The sequence below is a fragment of the Lipophrys pholis genome (assembly GCF_963383615.2).
Source record: "Lipophrys pholis genome assembly, chromosome: 2".
Classification (NCBI taxonomy): Eukaryota; Metazoa; Chordata; class Actinopteri; order Blenniiformes; family Blenniidae; genus Lipophrys; species Lipophrys pholis.
In genome coordinates this window covers 37,774,452-37,799,946 of record NC_137636.1, presented here as the reverse complement: position 1 = coordinate 37,799,946, position 25,495 = coordinate 37,774,452, and the positions used below count along the sequence as shown (strand labels likewise).

Here is a 25,495-nt window from a genome sequence, read left to right as displayed (position 1 = left end):
AAGAACATCAGTGTAAACACACTGCAAATACCCAAAACACAAAACACCATGTAAACCCCATGTAAACAATATGTAAACATCATGTGAACACTGCGTAAACAATATGTAAACAGCATGTAAACAGTGTGTAAACCCCATGTAAACAATGTGTAAACATCATGTAAACACTGTGTACACCCCATGTAAACAATGTGTAAACATCATGTAAACACTGTGTAAACCCCATGTAAACAATATGTAAACATCGTGTGAACACTGCGTAAACACTGTGTAAACATAATGTAAACACTGTGTAAACAATGTGTAAACATCATGTAAATACTTTGTGAATGATGTGTAAACACCTAGTGAATATTGTGTCAACTATGTATAAACACCATGTAAACACCATGTAAACACCATGTAAACCATTAGTAAACAATGTGTAAACACAAAATAAACCCATGTAAACAATGTGTAAACACCATGTAAACACCATGTAAACCATTAGTAAACACAATGTAAACCCATGTAAACAATGTGTAAACACCGTGTAAACACCATGTAAACCATTAGTAAACAATGTGTAAACATATTTTAAACACTATATGAACAATGTGTAAACATGTAAACACCATGTGTGTGCATGCACGTGTGTGTGTGTGTGTGTGTGTGTGTGTGTGTGTGTGTGTGTGTGTGTGTGTGTGTGTGTGTGTGTGTGTGTGTGTGTGTGTGTGTGTGTGTGTGTGTGTGTGTCGGCTGCACAAGGAGCAACAGTCAGACTTTGATAAAATGAGCTTCTTTATTAGAATAATTCAGATTTTTCTGTAGATATTTATTCATATACATTTCCATATATAGGCTTATTTTACTATTGAGATGTACAATTTCAAACAAACAAGCAAACAAATAAGAGTTTATAAAAACAACAACAACAAAGTGCTTCCCTCTGCCTGCAGACCGGCAGGAGGTCCAGAGGTGAGACGTGAGAAGATCAGAAGGCACCATGTGAGCCACCAGGAGACACTTTGCATAGAAACACTCTTTTGCAACAACAACAACAACCAAAACAACAACAACACGTTTTTATTCACCTCATCAGTACCCATTGTGTTTCCAAGATGACCATTAGTGCATCAGAGAGCTGCAACCATTACCGAGGGGCAATGCCTCCATGTTTCTGTTCAAACAACCAGCAACCAACCAACCAACCGAGCAAGCGGCCACTTGGTATCACCTTCAGCCCCAAACCCCAACAAGTCACCACAGCTCAAGAGAATTTGATAAAGTGAAGGAAATCTTTGTTCGACCAACTGAGAGACAAATAACACTTTGAATGAAGCGAGAAGGAAGAAGAGAAGTGGGAATACCAGGGTGAGAGGAGGAACTTCAGGCAGGAATGTCTTCACAGCTTCAGTCTTTCATGTTCACTTCCTGTTTAGAATTCAGAATATAACCTTCTTTTTTTTAACACTTTCACAATGTGAGCAGCAGCTGAGGAGAATTTAACCCCAAAGAGTTCAAACTTTAGCTTCATCAGTTTCTAATGCTGTTGGTTGTGTCGACTTGTTGGGATTGGAGTTTGTTTGTTTTTGAACTAAAACGTGTTTTCATCAGATCCCAAACTGAGTCCTGACTTCAGAGTCAATCAAACTGAAACTGATGAAATGAACAGTAGCTGGAGGACTGGGTCCTGGTTCCTGGAGGACTGGGTCCTGGTTCCTGGAGGACTCCTCAGTTTGATTCTGAACATCTCTTCTGGTTGAGTATAAAATCTTGGAGATGTTTGTTTTTTTAATCAGGAACATTTGTAACGTCACAGGGAGGAAAACTGAACATTTTGCAGTCCCTCAAATCCACATGCTCCCTCGCCCAGAACCCCCCCCCCCCCCCCCCCCCCCAATCCAGAAAGACTCCCCACCCCCCCTAATCCAGAAAGACCCCCGCCCCTCCAGAAAGAACCCCCACCCCCACCCCCACCAGTGTCTGACCCCTTAGCTGCTCTGGTGTGTGAGGAGAGTGGAGCACAGTTCAGTGTGCTGGGCGTGGGGGTGGGGGGGATTAGGCACCGGGAACAACCAGCTTATCAACTTTAACTTTAAAAAAGGCACGGGGGGGGGGGGGGGGGGGGGTCCAGGTGAGAAGGGGTTCACCTGCTTCCAACACCACGGTCAAAGCTTTTTAGCTGAACTATTTTGCAGTTTCAGTTCTCAACAATTCCATCAAAGCCCCCCCGCCCCCCCAGCTGCCGACACCCCCTCTACCGGGTCCAGTCCGTCTGTAACACCCCCCACCCCCCCTTCCCGGGTCCCGTCCGGTCCGCCGCCCCTCAGCTGCCCATCGGTTTGAAGTTCCCGTCGGGCAGCTGTCTGAAGATGCCCCGCAGCGTGTCGAGCTCCCGGGTGAGGTGCTCCACCCGCCGCCGCAGCCGGTCGTTGTCCGTGCTCAGCTCCACCACCTTGTGCTGTGTCTCCATGTTGCGCATCTTAGCCTTGTCGCGGCTCTTGCGCACAGCCACGTTGTTGCGCTCGCGCCGCAGCCGGTACTCCGGGCTGCTCTTGTCCACGTGCTTCTTGTGTTTGCCTCCAGCCGCCCGCTGCGCCTCTGCCTGAAGCTTCAGGCCGCCCTGCTGCGGGTGGTGGTGGTGGTGGTGGTGGTGGTGATGCGGGCTGGGCACCGGGGTCGGTGGAGGGGTCGGGTGGCCCGGCTGGAGGTGCATGGTGGTCTGCGCGCAGTGCGCGATCTGGTACTGGAGGTGCGGGTGCTGCTGCGGGTGCTGCTGCGGGTACGGCTGCGGGTGCGGGTGGTGGTAGGTGGGCGGCATGCCCGAGTGAAGGTCGTCGTCGTCCCGCGGCTCCTGCTTGATGGGCACCGGGCGCAGCCGCGGCGGGTGCTGCTCGTACAGCGGCTCCAGCTTGGACTCCGGATATCCAGACATGTAGAGCTGCTGCGGCCCCGGAGCCGGCTCGAACTCCCCGGACAGCTTCAGCTTGTCCTGCCGGGAGCTGTGGTGGAACAGGTCCGCCAGGAAGTCGTCGTTGAACGCCGCCGGGTCGATGTAGGCGCTCAGGTCGATGGAGGTCTCGTTGTCTCCGATGTCTCCTCCAAGCTCCGCCGGGTCTCGGTACCCGGAGGACGGCGGCTGCGGCTGCGGCTGCTGCTGGCCGGGGATCAGGCTGCTCAGCTGGGGCCGGGGCGCCGCCTCGTACAGGTTAGACAGCTCCATGGAGAACCTAAACCCGGGAAGGCATGGCGAGCAGCTCCGGGAATCCAGTGTGCGGAGGGTCGGCTCTCCAGGGGGTCAAAAAGCCGCAGACATGTGCCGGGGGAGCGACTGGAGCCCGGACACTGAGGAGCAGACTGACCCGGGAGAGGAGCTGGAGCCCGGACACTGAGGAGCAGACTGACCCGGGAGAGGAGCTGGAGCCCGGACACTGAGGAGCAGACTGACCCGGGAGAGGAGCTGGAGCCCGGACACTGAGAAGCAGACTGACCCGGGAGAGGAGCTGGAGCCCGGACACTGAGAAGCAGACTGACCCGGGAGAGGAGCTGGAGCCCGGACACTGAGAAGCAGACTGACCCGGGAGAGGGGCGCAGTGAAGCGGCTGCCGGGCTGAAGTCGAGACTGACGCCGGGAGAGTGTCAGAGTGAGAGAGAGCCCAGGACCTGGAGCGGTGTGGAGCCGTGGCTGTTAAAGTGAGTTTATATAGCAGGAGGAGAAGGCGGACACACACACACACACACACACACACACACACACACACACACACACACACACACACACACACACACACACACCCGCGCGCGCACAGTTTGATGCAGGAAAGTTTCTGAACTCTGAGTGGTCACGTGACTTCAACCTGCAGCCTGAAATCAGTCAGAGGTCACGACTCAGATAAAAGCTGAGAGATGAACACACACACACACACACACACACACACACACACACACACACACACACACACACACACACACACACACACACACACACACACACACACACACACACACACACACACACACACTATTTTGAGTTAACTGTCCCTGAAGGAGGCGGACTACAGCGCCCTCTGGTGGATGAAACACAAGTTACAACCAAACATGGATCGATCCTGTTATTGATCCTGAGATTGACTGAGATGGATTGATCCCGTAGAGATTATTGATCCTGTTGAAACTATTGATCCTGTATTGACTGTGTCAGTTCCATTTTATTGAAGACAAACTAAATTCCACAGAAGAGGACTTTATCTCAGAAACTTCATTCAAATCAAAATAAGGTTATTATATCTAAGAGAGAAATGATGTAAACTTCTAGTAACACTGGATGGTTTGACCTTTGACCTCCAGTACCACTGGGAGGAGCCTGGAGTTACTGTGGACCAGGACTGATCCTTCAGCTCCCACATTAACCAAGTCTGCAGCAGGACGGTTTTCTTTCTCCTGGAATGTCTCGGACATCAGGGCCATGTTGACTCAGAATGACGCCGAGGATCGAATCCATCATCTGTTCCTTCCAGATAGACGATTGTACCTCCCTGTTATCAGGGTGAATTGCAGTGAGTCCTGACAGGAAGCAGGAGATATCAATCACTCAAACATCAGCTTCTCTTCATCGGCCCCTGTCAAATCTACTATAGAATTTAAAATCCTTCTTATATAAGGAGCTCCATAGTCTGTTAAAGACTGTTAGTCCCATGCCATCCAGTGGAACACTTGGTTCTCAGTGCTGCCCCCTGGAGGCTCCCAGGTTTTGATACCAGTAGAATAGAGGCGGAGCTTCCAGCTCTCAGGCTCTTCCGATGAGGAAGCAGCTCCAAGGTTCAGTTAAGCCTCGGTGCCAGATCTGTCCGGGTTGCCAGATCTGGTACCTACGCCAGTGTAGTCATAGGTATAATAAAGAGTAGACGCTACTACCTATTGGCGCTGGCGAGCGCTGGCGCCACCATCTTGGCCCGGTTGTCCGCTCCGCTCAGTCTGATCTGCTTGGCAGGAGTAATGAAGTGTCAGCGACTTTAATCAATCAGAACTCGCTGAACACTGAACTGATCGTCACCTGGTTTTCTTTCCTGCAAACATCATACATGTAGGTCTGATACAGGACACATGGTTTGGAGTATTTTGATGTTCATAGTGAACTAAACAATAATAGAATGTTCTGATTTGTGATTTATGATAGAGAATTAAAAAGATAAAGAATTACATGTGAACAATACGGCCTGTGTCACCTGGTAAAATGTGCTGGTTCATGTTATACCACCAATATTTGGTTTATTTCTACAATAGCATTTGTGAGTCAGCTGTAATCTCAGTCTGTGTTATGGAACACATAATTTATAAAGTCTCAGTTGGACTAATAGCAGGTGAACAAGCTGTAAACAAAGTCTAGCTCATGGCAGCTGCTCTGAGTTCACTGGTGGACAGAAATACAGAACAATAAGTTTATATTCGCAAAGTTCAAACAATAATAATGTTTCATCTTACCTGTGAAAAGTAATCCCCGAGCCCTGCTTCCTACAGTCCTCCGATTCGACCAGCAATACTCCACACGGTGCTCTGGGGCCTCATTTATAAAACATTCATAAGATTCGTCCTAAAAATGTTTGTGTGCCCAAAAACAGAGAATGGCGTGCACCAAAAGTTTTTTGGATCTATAAAACCGTGCGTAGGCACATCTGCACACACTTTCCTTTTATAGATCTAGTCCACCTGGAAGGTTCCGTTCAGGCCCCGCCCTCAACACGCCCACTTTCTACCAGCAGTGGTCAATCAGCCTGTTGATCGCCGGCATTTGACACTAAATCCTGACAGAAAAGACGAAGAAAAGGAATTTTACGGAGTGAGAAATAGTGATGGAGGAGGTGGAGGTCAGATGATATTATTTGGTGTCACAGTAGTGGAATCACTAATCAAAGAAAATATAAGTGATCAGCAGCTCGACATCACTACTGGAAATAGTGTGAGAGTCTGAGAGATCAGTGACTGTAGAGGTGGAGGAGAAGAGCCTGATCTGAAGGTGGAGGACAGAGGAGAGTGACATCATGGAGGAGAGTGACATCATGGAGGAGAGTGACATCGTGAAGGAGAGTGACATCATAGGGGAGAGTGACATCATGGGGGAGAGTGGCATCGTGAAGGAGAGTGACATCATGGAGGAGAGTGGCATCATGGAGGAGAGTGACATCATGAAGGAAAGTGGCATCATGGAGGAGAGTGACATCATGGAGGAGAGTGACATCATGGGGGAGAGTGACATCATGGAGGAGAGTGACATCATGGGGGAGAGTGACATCATGGGGGAGAGTGACATTGTGAAGGAGAGTGACATCATAGGGGAGAGTGACATCATGGGGAGAGTGACATCATGGAGGAGAGTGACATCATGGAGGAGAGTGACATCGTGGGGGAGAGTGACATCATGGAAGAGAGTGACATCATAGAGGAGAGTGACATCATGGAGGAGAGTGACATCATAGAGGAGAGTGACATCATAGAGGAGAGTGACATCATGGAGGAGAGTGACATCATAGAGGAGAGTGACATCATGAAGGAAAGTGGCATCATGGAGGAGAGTGACATCATGGGGGAGAGTGACATCATGGAGGAGAGTGACATCATGGTAGTTTTATCTGTTTATTAAATGTATAAATTAAATATTTGAACGGGGACGGTGAAAAGACTCAGTGGACTTTGTGTTTTATCCTCAATCATTAGAGGAGGAGGAGGAGGGTGGAGGAGGAGGGTGGAGGTCGTCTGTCTGCAGCAGCAGAGCGTCCAGAGTGCATGACCGTACCATGAGCAGCTTTTATCAGGATTTACAGCCATAAAGTAAAAATTAGGGATGTCCCGATATCGGAGCCGATATCTGTAATTTGTGAGTGATCGGGAATTGGCAAATCCAGCCGATCACCCCGCCGATCTAGAAAAAAAAAAAAAGAAACGCGGTCCTCTACGTCACCTAATAACCAGAACAATCAGGGACTAGAAGCTCGGGTGGAGCTGCAGAAGCTAGAAGCAGGCGGAGCGGGGCCATAGACCTATAAAACTAGAGTTATATATAGTGGTTTATGTGTTTATGTGCAGGAGTCTACCTCTAAATTTCTATGTGTTCTGTCTTCTTTTGCGTTTTTATTGTTTGGTGAGTCACAGTGCCCCTAAAGGCCTGGCATGTGTACTACATGCCCTGAAGCCTCGTGTTGAGCCGTGTTCATAGTGAGGTGTGGACGGAGGTTCTTTGGGAGAAGGACAGGGAGAACAAAGATTGTTTCTTCATCGTGTGGATGTTCCTCAGTTCACAACAACAAGTAAAGAAAAAGCTTTAAAATAAAGGATTTTAAAATAAAAGATAAGTACCCACAGGGGAGCAATATGGTGAAAAAAATAAGCCAGAAGGTTCCTCTAGTTTGAAGGGAGACTGGGATATTCTGAATAAGTTTTTGACAGTACTATGTTCAGAGTACTTTTGTCAAACAGGTTTTACCACTTTGAAGTGGAATGAAGTGTTTATAATTCACATTGAAATGTAAATGTTTAGTGACATTCAGGTCAAACCTCTCATACTGCTTTAAGGTAAACTGGAATTTAATACACAAAGAAGTTACATTGGAGCCTGAGAGTATTTATGTTTAAGTCATTCTGAGAAGAATTTTGATTCAATAAGTGAGTTTTACAATAATTTCTAGGTAAACAAAGCTTCTGCCAATAGTGCTTTTAGCTTCAGACATCTTAGTCGCTCCAAAAATAGACTGTTGAGTATATTTGCAATAGCAATGTAAGTATCTGATCGGGTAAGTATCGGTATCGGTCGATACTCAATTCTGAAAAATTGGATCGTATCGGGGGCAAAAAAGTGTGATCGGGACATCCCTAGTAAAAATATCCTAAACTGTATCACCGATCACGTCTGTATAATAATAGAATAAGAAATATAAAATCGATCATTTCTTTATTTTACATGTAACTCGTTGGTAAATCATCTCAATTGCAGTTTTTTAGCATGAGACTTTCCCAGAGACTCACTGTAGTTGTTACCGTGTACATAGTTTAGTATATTTGTACCTTATAGCTGTAAATCCTAATAAAAGAACAGACGTCCCCAGAGACTGGAGACACTCAATCAGTGAGCTCCAGAGGACGGGAACCAGTTTTTACACAACAGCAGAACATCCACACTGCAGCTTTACTCACGACTGTCACCGCACTATTTATGTGTTTACTCTGGGATTAGACTGATTGTTACTCACTTTGTCACTATTGATAATCAATCAGTTCTGTCCTCTGGATCATTGATAATCAATCAGTTCTGTCCTCTGGATCATTGATAATCAATCAGTTCTATCCTCTGGATCATTGATAATCAATCAGTTCTATCCTCTGGATCATTTGAAGATGAAGGTTTGACATATGAACATGGTTCTGCTGATTCAGCAGTAACGTTCCACTAAAGAAACATCTAGAACTCTGCAGCTCGGCTGTTTATGATCACATGGATCAATAAGTCTGATATTTGAAGATGATAAATGGATGAGATGAATCTGGTTCAATTCTCCACCTCACCATCAGCACCACCAGGTTCCTCGTCTCCAGAATGTGCTGCTCAAGGTTCTAAGTTGTCGTACCGGTACCAACGTTCTCCAGCTAAGTTTATTTATATAGATACAAACTTTGTGTTCGACGTGGCGTACGTATCTTTCAGGACCTGTTTTGTGCTTCAGTGACTTTATAAAAGTTTTTTTTTTATTTTTTTATTTCAATGATCATTTTTGAGTTATAGTTTAGTTTCTGGTGTTGAAGCCACCAAACCTCATGACAAAATATTTAACACGAACGCGCAGGCGCGAGCTACATAGCGGTAAGTTGCTACTTGTAAATTTCCTGATAAAGTTATGAATGTATGGTTTCCTGCATGTGCTCGTCGTTGATAGACCTGCCGTAAACTAACATATATTGATGATGGCAAACAGCAGCGTGTCCACCAGAGGTTTAAGTTACGTGTCATTTTAAAGCTGAGTAACGGTGGATAGCGTTAAAGCACCGCAGGTTTAACCTTTTTCAGAACATAACGAAAAGTAACTTCGTATATCCGATGAGTGAAACAGTTTGCAAAGAGTACAGCAAGCGATGGAGCCTCCATGCAGTAGCTAAAGCATTGAAATGAAGTAGAAAAGGTGTTTTTCTCAGCTTGTGAAGGTTTTAGAGAAGGTTTTAGAGAAGCGTGGTTCTCACAGGACAAAGTATCAACAAATCATGTAAAGCAACATGATTCATTACTCTACTTCATATTAGGATCTAAAGTTGTTAAAAATAACTCAACCTTAATCAGTTGAAGTAAAGAAATTAAGCTAAATCAAATGCAGGAGTAATATTAATCCAGTAGTGATTGAAAACAGTGGCTGCTTTTAATTGTCTCCTTTATTTTAATAAATATTTTATATGGTATGTGTTTACATTGGCCATGTATTCCAAAGGGGAAAAGCATCTTTGTGGTTGATCTCTATGACGTACCAACATGACGACAACCAACAGCCTGAAACACACTCAACACGTTACCCCTCGGTGTACCACGTCATACTGATTTTATATCAAATCATAATTCTGAAGCATTTTCACTGTTTTCATTCAAAAGATTCCTTTTTATTAGAACGATGCTCCAGTCAAAGACGCCATTGTGGTTCCTGTGTGGAACCCTGCTCACTCCCTGCTCACTCCTTGCTCACTCCCTGCTCACTCCCTGCTCACTCCCTGCTCTCTGTAAGTAATGATGCTCCTGTGACATTTAACTTTTATTGCTAAACATTATCAAATGTTCATAAAAAACATTAGTTTTATATAAGTTGTGTTGTTTTGTTTTGTTGTCTTCTTCTTTCACACATGTTGAGTTCAAATGTCTGGAAGGTTTTGAAGCAACAATCAATCTTTCTTGAAACGACTAATATAATGTCAGTGTGGATTACTGAACAACCCTCATAGTGTCTCGCTTGTGTTTGAGTATTGAAACGTGTTTATGTGTGTCTGTATGTTTTAAGAAGAGCAGTGCACTAATGTTTCTTACAGATTGGACGTCACTCCACCAGGTGGTGAGACAGTGGAAGAGGAGTCTTGTCTCACAGTCTCTGTCTGTCGAATACTATTGATGCAGCATTGCAAAGATCATTTTCCCGTCTGTCTTTTCCAGAGGACACGTATGAATCAGGGATTGTTGGTGACTGCAGACGTGCAGCAAAGTGGGTTCAGGAGAACATGAACCTATTTACTGGACGAGTTGACCTGCCTTCAGTACTGGACATGGAGCAGGAACAGGCCCTTCAGTACTGGACATGGAGCAGGAACAGGCCCTTCAGTACTGGACATGAGGGAGCAGGAACAGGCCCTTCAGTACTGGACATGAGGGAGCAGGAACAGGCCCTTCAGTACTGGACATGGAGCAGGAACAGGCCCTTCAGTACTGGACATGGAGCAGGAACAGGCCCTTCAGTACTGGACATGAGGGAGCAGGAACAGGCCCTTCAGTACTGGACATGAGGGAGCAGGAACAGGCCCTTCAGTACTGGACATGGAGCAGGAACAGGCCCTTCAGTACTGGACATGGAGCAGGAACAGGCCCTTCAGTACTGGACATGAGGGAGCAGGAACAGGCCCTTCAGTACTGGACATGGAGCAGGAACAGGCCCTTCAGTACTGGACATGGAGCAGGAACAGGCCCTTCAGTGCTGGACATGGAGCAGGAACAGGCCCTTCAATACTGGACATGGGGAAGCAGGAACAGGCCCTTCAGTACTGAACATGGGGAAGCAGGAACAGGCCCTTCAGTACTGGACATGAGGGAGCAGGAACAGGCCCTTCAATACTGGACATGAGGGAGCAGGAACAGGCCCTTCAATACTGGACATGGGGAAGCAGGAACAGGCCCTTCAGTACTGAACATGGGGAAGCAGGAACAGGCCCTTCAGTACTGGACATGGAGCAGGAACAGGCCCTTCAATACTGGACATGGAGCAGGAACAGCCCCTTCAGTACTGAACATGGGGAAGCAGGAACAGGCCCTTCAGTAATGGACATGGAGCAGGAACAGGCCCTTCAATACTGGACATGGAGCAGGAACAGGCCCTTCAGTACTGGACATGGAGCAGGAACAGGCCCTTCAATACTGGACATGGAGCAGAAACAGGCCCTTCAGTGCTGGACATGGAGCAGGAACAGGTCCTTCAATACTGGACATGGAGCAGGAACAGGCCCTTCAGTACTGGACATGGAGCAGGAACAGGCCCTTCAATACTGGACATGGAGCAGGAACAGGCCCTTCAGTACTGGACATGAGGGAGCAGGAACAGGCCCTTCAGTACTGGACATGGAGCAGGAACAGGCCCTTCAGTACTGGACATGAGGGAGCAGGAACAGGCCCTTCAGTACTGAACATGGGGAAGCAGGAACAGGCCCTTCAGTACTGGACATGGAGCAGGAACAGGCCCTTCAATACTGTACATGGAGCAGGAACAGGCCCTTCAGTACTGGACATGAGGGAGCAGGAACAGGCCCTTCAGTACTGGACATGAGGGAGCAGGAACAGGCCCTTCAGTACTGGACATGGAGCAGGAACAGGCCCTTCAGTACTGGACATGGAGCAAGAACAGGCCCTTCAATACTGGACATGGAGCAGGAACAGGCCCTTCAGTACTGGACATGAGGGAGCAGGAACAGGCCCTTCAGTACAGGACATGGAGCAGGAACAGGCCCTTCAGTACTGGACATGGAGCAGGAACAGGCCCTTCAGTACTGGACATGAGGGAGCAGGAACAGGCCCTTCAGTACTGGACATGGAGCAGGAACAGGCCCTTCATACGAGCCATTTAAATTTGTTTTCTATAATATTGGACATGTGGACATTTTGTTAAGAAATCGTTGACAAAAGACATTTTCAGGGACATTGCGAATGCCACACAGATGACCGAATAAAGAATAATAAAATTGTTTTGACTTTTTGTGTTTTCTCCTTTGTATTGTTTCTTTATGGAGTACTTTATATTTCACTTCATTTGTACGGTGGACCTCTAAGGTAGTAGATCTATTGACATTGTCCCAGGTGTAATGTCTTCACTTCAGTGTCTCATCAAAAGATATAATAAAAAATCTTCAGAAGTGTGAGGGCTGAACTCACTTTTGTGAGATACTGTACATATCGCCCACCTTTATACAATAAAAAAACTTGCTCGTATTTATGGCGAGGGGGTGGGATTTGATAAGTTATACATCTTTCTTTTCTTTGTTTGGTGAGTAATATTTTGATTATTATGAACTGTTTCTTTGATTTTGTGCATGTGTGAAATAAACAATGCAATTTATAAAAGATTAAACTCTAAATCGTCGGCGTATAGACTTATGATTTTTCACATCGTAATCCTAAACTGTTCAAGTCATGAGCTCTGCTGCAGTTTTTTCCATTTCAAAAATACTGCATGGAAGATACTATTACTGATTGTATATCATATTATCATTTGTGGCCATAAATGATCGTATGGTATACATTCAGAAATAGTATAATATACTATCATTTATTTGCATAAATACTCAGGCTACATGTGCTATATAGATAAAAAGGCAAAAACGATTTATACTGTACTACATTCAAGAAAGTAGTTTGCATTTCATTCTGTCGCATTTTATTTTGAATTGTCGCATTTAATTTTAAATGAGCACATCCTGGAGAAGCCTGAGAGTGGAGGTCCTGCAGCCAGACACTCTTGGAGAATTTTAGTGAGCGGCTCTAGTTCACTGGTGAAAACCCCCTGTAAACTGTAACCCCCTGTTTATTACCTCAACCTGTGACAGCTCTTCTAAACCAGTGATCACTCATCACAACTAGTTTAGAAAAGACATTAACCACTACCAAACCCATCTTAAAGTTCTCCTACCCTCCTGCTGCTCACCTCTTTTATTTGTTTTTAAATCCCTGAATGGTCTTGCCCCGCCCTACCTCTCTGAGCTGCTCCACCCCTACACCCCTGCTCGGTGCCTCCGGTCAGCTGATCAGCTTCATCTGGAGGTCCAAACCAAAGCTCAGAGGGGACAGAGCCTTTTCTGTTGCAGCCCCTCTGTTGTGGAATGAGCTCCACTGCCCGTCAGACAGCCCCCCCCCTCACTGTCCACTTTTAAAACTCATCTTAAAACCCACTTCTATTCCTTGGTTTTTAACCATGTTTGAGACTCTGTCCCTGGTTTTATTGTTTGTTTATTGTATTTCACTGTTTTTACTCTTTGCTGTACTTTTTTATTTTCTCTTCTATTGTAAAGCACTTTGGCCTCAGCCACAACTGCTTTAAAGTGCTGTATAAATAAATCAATAAAGCTGACTTCACTTGACTTGACCTCCTCCTCCTGTTCTCCTCCTTCTCCTGTTCTCCTCCTCCTCCTGTTCTCCTCCTCCTGTTCTCCTCCTCCTCCTCCTCCTCCTCCTGTTCACCTCCTCCTCCTGTTCTCCTCCTCCTCCTGTTCTCCTCCTCCTCCTCCTCCTGTTCTCCTCCTCCTCCTCCTGTTCTCCTCCTCCTCCTCCTCCTGTTCACCTCCTGGTCTCCTCCTCCTCCTCCTGTTCACCTCCTCCTCCTGTTCTCCTCCTCCTCCTCCTCCTCCTCCTCCTGGTCTCCTCCTCCTCCTCCTGTTCACCTCCTCCTCCTGTTCTCCTCCTCCTCCTCCTCCTCCTCCTCCTGTTCTCCTCCTCCTCCTCCTCCTGTTCACCTCCTGGTCTCCTCCTCCTCCTCCTGTTCTCCTCCTCCTCCTGTTCTCCTCCTCCTCCTCCTGTTCTCCTCCTCCTCCTCCTGTCCTCCTCCTCCTGTTCTCCTCCTCCTCCTGGTCTGGTCGCTCCAGAAACCTTCAGTATTCTAAGTTTCTAGCTCCTCCTTGATTTTCCTCATTTGAATATTGGATCATAGGAGCTGCATTCAGAATCTGCTGTGTCTGTGTGAGCCGGACTGGCTCCGCCCACACATGCCCATCTTGGGAAGAGGAGGAAGTACTTCCTCTGGTGGTGCCATGTGCCAGAGCAGAGCTGCCTAATTGTGGGAGGAGTCAAAGGGAGGGCCGACCTTGATTGGGATTGGCTAAACCCCCGATGACACTATATAGGGTTTGATTCCTGAGTGGCTGCTTGGAGCAACACACTTTTTAAAACCTGGAACAAGCCAGGGAGACAGAGGACAGACTGTCTTCACTTCTGGGACGTCAGTCCAGGTATGGGGACGAGTAGGACTGCTGGAAAACCTTTGGCATAATGACTCCTTGAACCAGTAGAAAGAAAGAAAGAAAGAAAGAAAGAAAGAAAGAAAGAAAGAAAGACAGACAGACAGACAGACAGACAGACAGACAGAAAGAAAGAAAGGATCCCCTCAGGTAAATTATTGCTGTGTAAATAAGTCTCATAATTAACCATACCGACACATACTGTGGCTAATGCTCTTAACTATTTCAGATTAAAATATCAAGTTTTAATTAGTTTCTAAAGCTTCTGAAGCAGTTATCACTCGTGTAACCTGGTTTATTGTGCGTCTTAACAATCTCGACTAAACCAGTTATAACTCATTTAATCTCGTTTGTAGCATATCTAATCCAGTTTAGAAGTTGAAATATATATAATCTGATGTAATTACCAACCGAAACCTAACTAAGTCATCGTGAGCAGTTTGTAATCCTCCAACTTGTGAACAGATTTTAAAGATGTTGAACCATCATAAACAAACCCTCCTGTTTCAAAGTGTTTATGGTGTGTCGTCGTGATCCCCTCTGATGTCCAGCATTTTATAATCACCCATTCACACACACACACACACACACACACACACACACACACACACACACACACACACACACACACACACACACACACACACACACACACACACACACACACACACACACACACACACACACACACACAAAAGAAGCTAACATTTTGTCGTCAAAATAATTTCCTTTATTTAAAAAAAACATAATGACGTCATTGGTTTCGGTGTGGTTCTTTCGCTGATGACGTCATGCATGTTTGAACTCATTTGACCAACTTCATGTTACATAAACAAAACTGACAGGACACAGGCGCGCCTGATTGGCTCCAGCATATGTCAATCACAGGGTGCATTGCATCACTTCGCCTGCTGCTGTTCTGTGATTGGCCAGGCGCCGTGTAGGCCGCCGCCTCCTCGCCTGTGATTGGCCAGTCCCGGACATTGCCGTACATGGTGAAAGAGATTTCGCAATCCACAGCTCTCCATGTTCCAAACAAAAACAGTCATCGCGCTCGGAGACGGATTAAAGCTCAAGTTTCGGTTCGAACTTTTCTCACTTTAAACGGATGGTTCGTTCCCCGGCTGCCTTGTGAAGGTAAGCCGCACTTCGAGCTCCCCGCGGGCAGAGAAAAGGAGCATGTCGCGGTTTGCTGGTCGTTAGCGGCAGAAGCTAACAGGCTAACAGGCTCCGAGCTCCTCGGGGGAGAACGACTCTGATTCAGTCCGTCCTTCACAACTCTGCTCCCGGGGACCGGCTCCGTGCTCACGGGGCTCGCCGCACGCCAGTCGGCGAAGTTGACATGGAAAGTAGTTGAGCTGTCGAGAAACGGGTGGTTTTGTGACGGGGAGCGGCGACTTCGGCGTCACCCGCCCCATCGGGGCGATTGTGGGGTTTCAGTTGTTTGTCAAAGATGATTGGAGTAAAGGAGAAAGTGGTGATTGTAACGTAGCCCCGCATGACTCCGGAGTTCCCCTCCGTCCGTACAAAGAGCCGCGGACGATGATGCAACAGTAGGCAACCCTCCGCTGTTTCACCCGGAGCGCTTTTCAGTGAGCACAGCGGAGCCGCTGCATAGCAACCAGCCGCCCAATAAGAGCGCAGCTAATGTTATGTGACAAATCAGAGTGCAGCTACCATGATCTGACTTGATACTTTTGTTTTGACAGTCACCGTAAAAACAATAATACTTGGTACTTTTATTTTGGCAGTCACAAAAATAACAATCCTACTTGGTACTTTTATTTTGACAGTCACAGTAATAAAAATCCAACTTGGTAGTTTTTAACAGTGGAAATGAAGCCTGAACAGTTTGTGTGTGAAACGTTGTGGTTAGCTTTGATGCTAATGCTGGCGTCAGCTAGTCGGTTCTGCTCGGGCTGAAACACTTCCTGGTTCCTCAGGTTCCCTTCCAGTAACTGGTGTCTGTCTCGTCCCCTCAGGCTCCGCCCACCTGTAGGATCTGGTCCCGTTTCCACGCCTGAGGAGACCCAAAGTCCGACATCCGCACCTGAAGGCATCACATTCAAATGAGCCGGCTGTCGCAGGCGAAAATCACCACAGCTGACCACAACGGCGTGAGCGTCATCCAGAGCCAGGCCCACGCCTCCTCCCTGCAACAGGTCCCACAGCTCATCCCCGCCCACCCCAACGCCAGCGGCGGTAAGGCCGTCCCCTCCAGCAATATGAAGAAGCCCCCCGCAGACAAGGAGAGCGAGGAGTACCGGCAGCGCCGTGAGCGCAACAACCTGGCGGTGAAGAAGAGCCGCATGCGCAGCAAGCAGAAGGCGATGGACACGCAGCAGCGCGTCAACGAGCTGAAGGAGGAGAACGAGCGGCTGGAGGCCAAGATCAAGCTGCTGAGCAAGGAGCTGAGCGTGCTCAAAGACCTCTTCCTGGAGCACGCCCACAACCTGGCTGACAACGTGCAGCCGCCCGGCACAGAGGGCGCCAGCCCTGCACCCAACAGCACGGCCGCCGGCGGGCAGTGAGGGGCGGAGCCACTGGCTCCTGCTCCTTCTCCTCCTCCCCCTCGGACTCTTTCCGGAATCCTCTCTGACTTCAGTTTGTAACTGAAACGATCGGACTTTGTGCTGATTGGACGGAACCTGTTTGGATTCCGTCACCGTGACGATGCAGAACTTGTACGAACCGAGCCGCCGTCGCTGTGTGAGAAAAAGTCGGTCTCACGATGATGATGTAAATGTTTCCGTTTTCCGTGTTGTGTTCCCCCGGTGGTCACATGGTGCACTGCAGGTCACCTTTAAAGACAACTTGCTTTTTACGTGTGTTAGTGTGTGTGTGTGTGTGTGTGTGTGTCTGTGTGTGTCTGTGTTGGGTGGATCCACACACCTCAGACGACCCACAGCTTTTTCTTAAATCCTCCTCAAACCTGAGAGACTCGTTAGTTGGAGACTGACGAGGTCTGAACACACACACACACACACACACACACACACACAAATGGGGCGGGGCCTGCTGCTGTCAGACACTTAATTACAGTGTGTGGAGCGTTAATCCTCAGTTTGTCTGACGAGAGCTTCACCTGCCCACAGGAGGGCTGTCGACTGAGCTCCTACACACTACACCTACACAACTTCTACACCTACACATCCATGGAGCACCCACAGCTTTTCCTTCCTTGTTGCCCTTCAGAGATGAAACAGTGACTCAGTAGATTTTCATCATGAGTCAGCAGGTCAACGACTGTTTCCACTGACCGCTTGTGATGAAACCAGTTCACCCTGGATCAGAACCTGGAGAAGATCCTGATGAAATTGAATTGATACAGAGGTCATGTGACTCTGCACATGGGCATGGTCCTCCAGTGGTGCATTGTGGGAGTGGTCCTCCAGTGGTGCATTGTGGGAGTGGTCCTCCAATGGTGCATTGTGGGAGTACGTCCGAATTGTCCCTCCTAACTCCTTAACTATCGACTTCTCCTGAACCCCGGAAGTGTTTTGTGTGGCGGCCATGATAAGGACTGTCTGAATTCTCAATAAGCAAAGGAAAGGAGGCTCGTTGCTTCCTTTAGAACCTCCTGTAGCCGAGGAACCACTGATGCTTCCTTTAGAACCTCCTGTAGCCGAGGAACCACTGATGCTTCCTTTAGAACCTCCTGTAGCCGAGGAACCACTGACGCTTCCTTTAGAACCTCCATTAGCCTAGGAACCACTGACACTTCCTTTAGAACCTCCTGTAGCCTAGGAACCACTGATGCTTCCTTTAGAACCTCCTTTAGCCTAGGAACCACTGACGCTTCCTTTACCAAAGGAGACCAGCTCATGTTCTCCCACAATTCCTTGAGGCGACAACATTTAAAGGAACCCGCTCATCGGAGCTTCAGGGAAACTCAGGATGACTGAAAAAGGAGCAGATCATGTAAGTTACCAAAGTAATAATCTGCCTAGAACAACTTGAAATCATCTAGAACCCAGATTAACTTTTTGTAGTCCATTTTCAGAAACTTGTAGTTCTTTCCCACCATGGCAGACGTCACTAACTAGAGCCGCCGTCGCATTATTATGACGTCACTAAGTGAAAGTCTGACTTCCACACCACCATGATCACCTTTACTAACTCCTTTAGGAAGCCTCCTAACACCTTTACTAACTCCTTTAGGAAGCATCCTAACACCTTTACTAACTCCTTTAGGAAGCATCCTAACACCTTTCCTTACCTCCTTTAGGAAGCCTCCTAACACCTTTCCTTAACCCCGTGACGTCATCCAGGGGTTTAAGGTAAAGTCGATAGTTAAGGAGTTAGGAAGGACAATTCGGACGCACCCTGGAGTCCCTCCTCCAGTGGTGCATTGTGGGAGTGGTCTTCCAGTGGTGCATTGTGGGAGTGGTCTTCCAGTGGTGCATTGTGGGAGTGGTGGTTTCTTGAGCATGTTTGTTCTGTGTTGTGTGAATGTTGCTGGGCAGCATTTCTCTCTCTCAGCCTTTTGATACGAGCCGACTCAGCATCTAAATTAAACTTGACTAGAAAAGAGGCCGAGTCATGTCTTCTGTTCTCTCACACACACATACACACACACACACACACACAGACACACACCTTGTGTTTCTGTTGTGTTCTCTAGTTTTGTTCTTGTGTGTGTTGTGTTGAAGCCTAGATGTGACCTTTGACCTCCCAGACACTCTTCTCACCTGAAGGAGGTGCTGTGCTCAGCTGAGCCAGCCGGCCAATCAGCAGCTGCTCCATGTGAGGTCATCACTTTTTATGGCAGTGATGATTAGAAAAAGGCGGAGTCTTACCAAACATCTGGACTCAGTTGAGAAGAAGCAGATGACTCCTCCATCGCCTCCTATTTTTTATTTTCTCCCTATCCTGTTCCTCCTGCTCCTCCTCCTCCTCCTCCTCCTCCTGCTCCTCCTCCTTTGTCTGTATGTCTGAAGTTTTGCTGGCTGAAGACGACACATGTTGCTCAAAGGTCCCTGAGCAGTACTTCACCCCCACAGACAGACCTCCTGCTGTGCTGTACAGAGGTCACACACACACACACACACACACACACACACACACACACACACACACACACACACACACACACACACACACACACACACAGTCCAGATGAACGCACCATGGAAACTTCACTCTTGTTTTAATTGATTAAAATTTCTCTGGTTAATATAGAGAAAATCTGAAGACCCTCCAATGTTCTACAGAACTGTTCAGATGTTCTACAGATGTGAGGAGGAGACCAGAAGAGTTCTACAGATGTTCTACAGGTCAGGAGCTGCTGGTGTCACCCCCCCCCCCCACATCAATGTGGTTATGAAACATCTGGCAGGAGGTTTGGCATCGACTCGTTTGGCAGTTTCTCCAAAGTGAGGAGGAGCTGGTGGTGGGAGGCAGAGCCGGAGTGACCTTTGACCTCACTGCAGAGCTCCTCATCAGGTGACCTCACCCTTGACCCAAATGGAGCCTGAGCAGAGTGGGGTCAAAGGTTAAACCAACCTGCTTTCTGTGAGTGTGTGTGTGTGTGTGTGTGTGTGTGTGTGTGTGTGTGTGTGTGTGTGTGTGTGTGTGTGTGTGTGTGTGTGTGTGTGTGTGTGTGTGTGTGTGTGTGTGTGTGTGTGTGTGAACCTCCCAGCTGCAGCAGATGTCCTCTCATGTTGAATCAGCTCTTCAGGGATTTAAACCCTCGTCTCTCCTTCAACCCACAATCAGCCAATCAAGAGGGCCAACTGGGTTAGAGGTTGCCTCTCCTGCTTTTCCTCCTGCTGCTGCTCCTTCTCCTCCTGCTCCTTCTCCTCCTGCTCCTCTTCCTCCTGCTCCTTCTCCTCCTCCTCTTCCCCCTCCTCCTGCTGCTCCTCTTCCCCCTCCTCCTGCTCCTCTTTCTCTCAGTCTTTCTGTTCAGGCAGATATGAGTGTGTTTCATGCAGTCGTCATGGTAATAGAAAGGACTGTCAATTAAATGAAGCAGGTTCAGATGTGTGTGTGTGCGCGTGTGTGTGTGTGTGTGTGTGTGTGTGTGTGTGTGTGTGTGTGTGTGTGTGTGTGTGTGTGTGTGTGTGTGTGTGTGTGTGTGTGTGTGTGTGTGTGTGTGTGTGTGTGTGTGTGTGTGTTGCATGCTATTTCATCACCTTTCTTACGCAACAGCACTGCAAGCTGTCTGCTGTGAGTCACATGAAGCGACACTGCCTCCTGCTGGAGAAACAACAAACTGCAACCTGCAGAACCAGACCCAGAGGAGAACTGGAGAGCAGCGACGTTCTGGTGGACTGATGAGGAATCAGATGCTGTCAGGGGAGAGAAACTATTACGAACTGCCGACTGACAAAATCATCCGTGGGGTGGAAAGTCCAGGTCTGCGGATTTCAATGAAACTTTGCGTGTGTTCCTTTGAATTTTGACGTTCTTCTCAGGAACATGCACAGAAGAGTTTTCAAAGTAACAACAAACTAAACACATTGTTGGAAAGTACAACTTGTGTACTTTCCAGACATAGGTTACTTTATATGAGGATATACGTTGTTACCCTGACAATGCCCTAAAAGGCCATGGGTCACTTTTCCTCTCTCTCTCTCTCCGTTTCTCCGATAACGAGATCATTTCAGTGGTTTTCTCAAGTTATTTTTCTCGAGAAAACGGGATTCGTTTTCCTGAGATAACGAGAAAAAGTGACAACTCAAGTTTGATTATTTTCTGGCTCTTCAGCCAGACCAAGACGTGACACGCTGCCACTGCAGACAGACTGGTGACTTCAGCCTCTTTCTGTGTTGCTTTTCGCTTTTGCACCTTTCTAGTGAGCTTTCTGGTTAGAAGTTATGAAGCATGGAAATCAAAAAGTATTTGTCCAGGTACTGTAGGACTGTGATAATCAGCCTCCTGCAGGTTCCTGAGCCTCTCCTAGTGCAGGAGCAGCCGTTTCTCCCCAGACTGAATCGGTGTCTGTGTTCTGGAGCAGCCAGGAGGAGCTGGGCTCGGCCGTTACTGCGTTGATCCAAACCAAAGAAGCGTGAATGTGCTTCTGGAACAACAACCAGACCAGTTCACTTTATGACCGAGGTACCTATGGAGCATGTTATCCATACAGCCTCGCTGAGACGGGCCTTCATGGTGCGTTCAAGTACACCTCGGTTGCTTTTTTCTCATTTACTTTTTTTAAACTCCTTGAACTGTCATCGCTGTCTTGTTGCTCAGGCCCCCAGGTACCATGTAGAACAAGAATGGGGAGCAGTTTTATGAAAACTATTTGATAGTATTTGTATGTGTTTATATTTCTTTTAAATAATCATCCTGTACAGCTATATATGTATTGGGTGTGAAATCAAAAACTATTTGCGTTTTGACTGTACTGTAGTACTGCCATGATTAGCCTCCTAATGCAGATACCTGCTTGTGTACTCCTGCAGGTACCGGTATCGCTCCCTCAAAGACTGGACCGCTGTCTGTGTTTTGGAGCTGGGGTCTGCACTGCTGCCTTTATCCAACCGAAACAGCTGTTATTGTGCATCTGGAACAAGAACCAGATGATATGAACCCGTTAAGTTGCAAGTTTTATGTACTTCAGGTGGGGACAGTATGGGAGACGGAATGCAGACTACTGGAGAGACTTGTTCCAGGAGCTCCAATCACTTCACTTCAATGGGGGATATGGTTGAGAAGGGTTTTTTTTATCTCACTCACTCACTGACTCACTCGTGTTTATTTCTATTTTACAGAAGGATCTGGACGTTGTGATGAGAATGTGGAACACCCATCGGATCCGGCCAGGTGCTGATGGACATGTTTGTACCATGGAAAACCTTTCGTCATGTTTCATGTACCACAACTTTACCAAGCACAGGACGACCTCCAGCCCGCTGGCCATAATGCTGCTGAGGCAACCGGACGCTGCAGCTGAGGCCCTGAACAAGAGGACAACTGTCGGAGTCACATTAACCTCCACCGGGAAAGATTGGAGTTCTTTCACAACAGCCGTTGTTAAAAAGTCAAGCCTACTGTCAGCATATTTCCAATTCCTGTGTTTTTTACCCGCCTGTTCTCTCATTCTCTTTGCACAGTTTGGACGAAACATACAGTGGATGCATCATAAAAAAAATAAACAGCATGTGTTAATGTTAATGTGTGTTGTTTGCATGTCCTTTAAATCCAAGTGTGCTTCACAAATACCCTCATTTTCTTAAAGAAATGATACATTATACATGCTTAATGGCTGCAAATGGCATTATTCAATGCTTTAGTTTAATTAGAAAGGTAAAACAATCATCAGGTCATTTTCTGCCGCATAACTTCAGAAAAATAACACGACACTCTGAAAACCTACCTGGATGTTAAAGTTTATTTATAGATCTTCTGACTTCCACATCCAGGCACTGCACAGAAAAGAGTGTTCTTTAAAAATGTTCTTTTTGCTTGTGAATAACCCCAAATGGAAGAGGAATGTAGTAAAGCACGTGTTCAGACCCCTGTGGGTCAGTCGCTGTGTGCTGGCTCGCCGGCTCATTTCTTCTCTGCAGGCTCCTGGGTGGTGTCATGTGGAGGGTGATGGAGTACACCTATGTTAGGTGTACTTTCCTTCCTCCTCAGCAGAACGCTCCCTCTCACAAACACAGGAGGCTGGCTCCTGCTCACTCCTGGACTGGCTGATGTTCCCACACACGTCACCCATGCCAGCTGGACGGTGCAGTCTTGTGTTGTAGTAGATTCACATCCATCACCCTGGAACCTGCAGTGGTTAAAACAAAAACAGGTGACAATGAAAAGAACACTGAAATATTAAAATAATATATAGCGGAGGTTCAGTCATGGCTGTATCACTGAATGAATAATGAATATAGTCAATGAAACAGGAAGTCTATAAAGATGGTGTTTAATTAGAAAAGGGTCAACTTGTCCAGATTACACAGCGTTTCGTTGTTTACCTTGTCAAGCAACATTTGTTCTGGGTTCTCTTCAGGTATCCCTCGGTCCCTCTAGGCAGCAGGGAAGGGTTCATCCATTGTTGTGCTGGAGAAATGAAATAAATGTCCATTCTGGGAGGCTCAGAACATTAATAACAAGTTGAGAAAACGAGGGGTATAGCTGGTCAAAGGTTTAGGTCGTCCGCATCCCTCAAAAATCCAGTCTGGCCATATGAGCCAGCAAAGAGTTGATCTGGAGACACAGGAAGTTGTTACTGGTGTGAAGATTCTGTCTCAGAATCGGCTCCTGGCTCATTTCAAACTATGAATTTTACATCATTGACTGTAATGAGCACAGATCTATGGATAATAAAGTGGCTTCTGCTATTATTGTCTACCCGGGAAAAAATCAACAATACAAAAGCAAGGTCCTCCTGATGGAAAGTATGGCAGCAGCAGTATTTAAGGAAATCTCTGCTTTAAACTGGACCGCCTGTCTCCAATGCTGAGGGAAAGACAACAGGGCTTCATGGTGCGTCCAAGACACCTCAGTTCCCTTTTGGTTATTATATTTCCTGAAATACACAGTACTTTCATTAGTGTGTTGTTCTTTGACTCTGTATTATTGTTCTACATGCCCCCAAGTACCTCTGTTGTCAATTATCAAGTGGATTTACTCTTGCAGTTTTTTCCACAATTACACAAGTGAATCCCAGCCAGTACATACAGTATCTAATGTGTAATTGTGGGCAAAAAAATGCTAGAGTGAATCGATGTGAAAGCTCATACAGAGGTACCTGGGGGCCTGAGCAACAAGACAGCAATGACAGTTCATGGAGTTTAAAAAAAGTAAATGAGAAAAAAGCAACCGAGGTGTACTTGAACGCACCATGAAGCCCCGTCTCAGCGAGGCTGCATGGATAACATGCTCCATAGGTACCTCGGAGTACGAGCAGAAGAAGTATTTACTACAGAGGGGAGGCGATAAGAGCAGTAACAGGCTCTTTGGCCTTCCGGCTGTCTCACGATCGTCAAAGAATCGTTCCACCTTGGGAGCTGGGATAAAAACTGGATCAGAACACCGGTGGCATATAAACGGAACCCCAATAGTGAAGACAGTTTTGCAAATACACTCGTTTTGGTGTAAACGGGGCTTCATAATGTTAAGTCACATTGCTGTTTGTGTGTTTGCAGCTTCAGTCCAGCAGGCGTCGCTGTTGACTAACGTTGTTTCTCTATAGAAGCTCCACGTTGAACGACAACAATTAAGCGCTAGATAGTTGTGTTTATTAGATATATGTGTTTATCAGAAATATGTTTATTAGATATTTGTGTTTATTAGACATAAATGTTTATTAGATATACATGTTTATTAGATATATGTGTTTATTAGATATTTGTGATTATTAAATATATGTGTTTATTAGATATGTGTTTATTAGATATTTGTGATTATTAAATATATGTGTTTATTAGATATGTGTTCATTAGATATATGTGTTTATTAGATAAACGTGTATATTAGATAAACGTGTATATTAGATATATGTGTTTATTAGATAAATGTGTTTATTAGATATTTGTGTCTATAAGATAAACATGTTTATTAAATATATGTGTTTATTAGATAAATGTGTTTATTAGATATTTGTGTCTATAAGATAAACGTGTTTATTAGATATATGTATTTATTAGATATATGTGTTTATTAGATAAACGTGTATATTAGATAAACGTGTTTATAAGATAAACGTGTTTATTAGATATTTGTGATTATTAGATATGTGTTTATTAGATAAACGTGTATATTAGATAACGTGTTTATTAGATATTTGTGTTTATAAGATAAAAATGTTTATTAGATATATGTGTTTATTAGATATGTGTTTATTAGATAAACGTGTATATTAGATAAACGTGTTTATTAGATATATGTGTTTATTAGATATGTGTTTATTAGATAAACGTGTATATTAGATAAACGTGTTTATTAGATAAACGTGTTTATAAGATAAACGTGTTTATTAGATATATGTGTTTATTAGATAAACGTGTCTATTAGATATTTGTGAATATCAGATTTATGTGTTTGTCAGAGATTTGTGTTAATTAGATATTTGTGATTATTAGATATTTGTGTTTATTAAATATATGTGTTTATTAGATATTTGTGTTTATTAGATATACGTGTATTTAGATAAACATGTTTATTAGATATACGTGTTCATTAGATTTGTGTTTATTAGATATATGTGTTTATTAGATATATGTGTTTATTAAATATAAACATGTTTATTAGATATATGTGTCTATTCGATATACGTGTTTATTAGATATTTGTGCTTACTTGATAAACGTGTTTATCAGATATACATGTTTATTAGATATTT

The 25,495-nt window shown here is 45.8% G+C and overlaps 2 protein-coding genes across 2 annotated transcripts; one reads left to right on the top strand and one right to left on the bottom strand.

Moving 5' to 3' along the window:
- Nucleotides 1-2,288: 2,288 nt before the first annotated feature.
- On the bottom strand, nucleotides 2,289-3,643 carry cebpa (CCAAT enhancer binding protein alpha). Its single transcript, XM_080492979.1, has one exon. The coding sequence runs from the start codon at nucleotides 3,203-3,205 to the stop codon at nucleotides 2,309-2,311; it is 897 nt and encodes a 298-aa protein (XP_080349105.1). The 5' UTR covers nucleotides 3,206-3,643; the 3' UTR covers nucleotides 2,289-2,308.
- A 12,634-nt stretch (nucleotides 3,644-16,277) lies between these two features.
- Nucleotides 16,278-16,739, top strand: cebpg (CCAAT enhancer binding protein gamma; the record flags this gene model as incomplete). Its single annotated transcript, XM_080493017.1, has 1 exon — nucleotides 16,278-16,739. One exon carries the CDS (start codon nucleotides 16,278-16,280, stop codon nucleotides 16,737-16,739), a length of 462 nt encoding a protein of 153 aa, XP_080349143.1.
- Nucleotides 16,740-25,495: the final 8,756 nt, after the last annotated feature.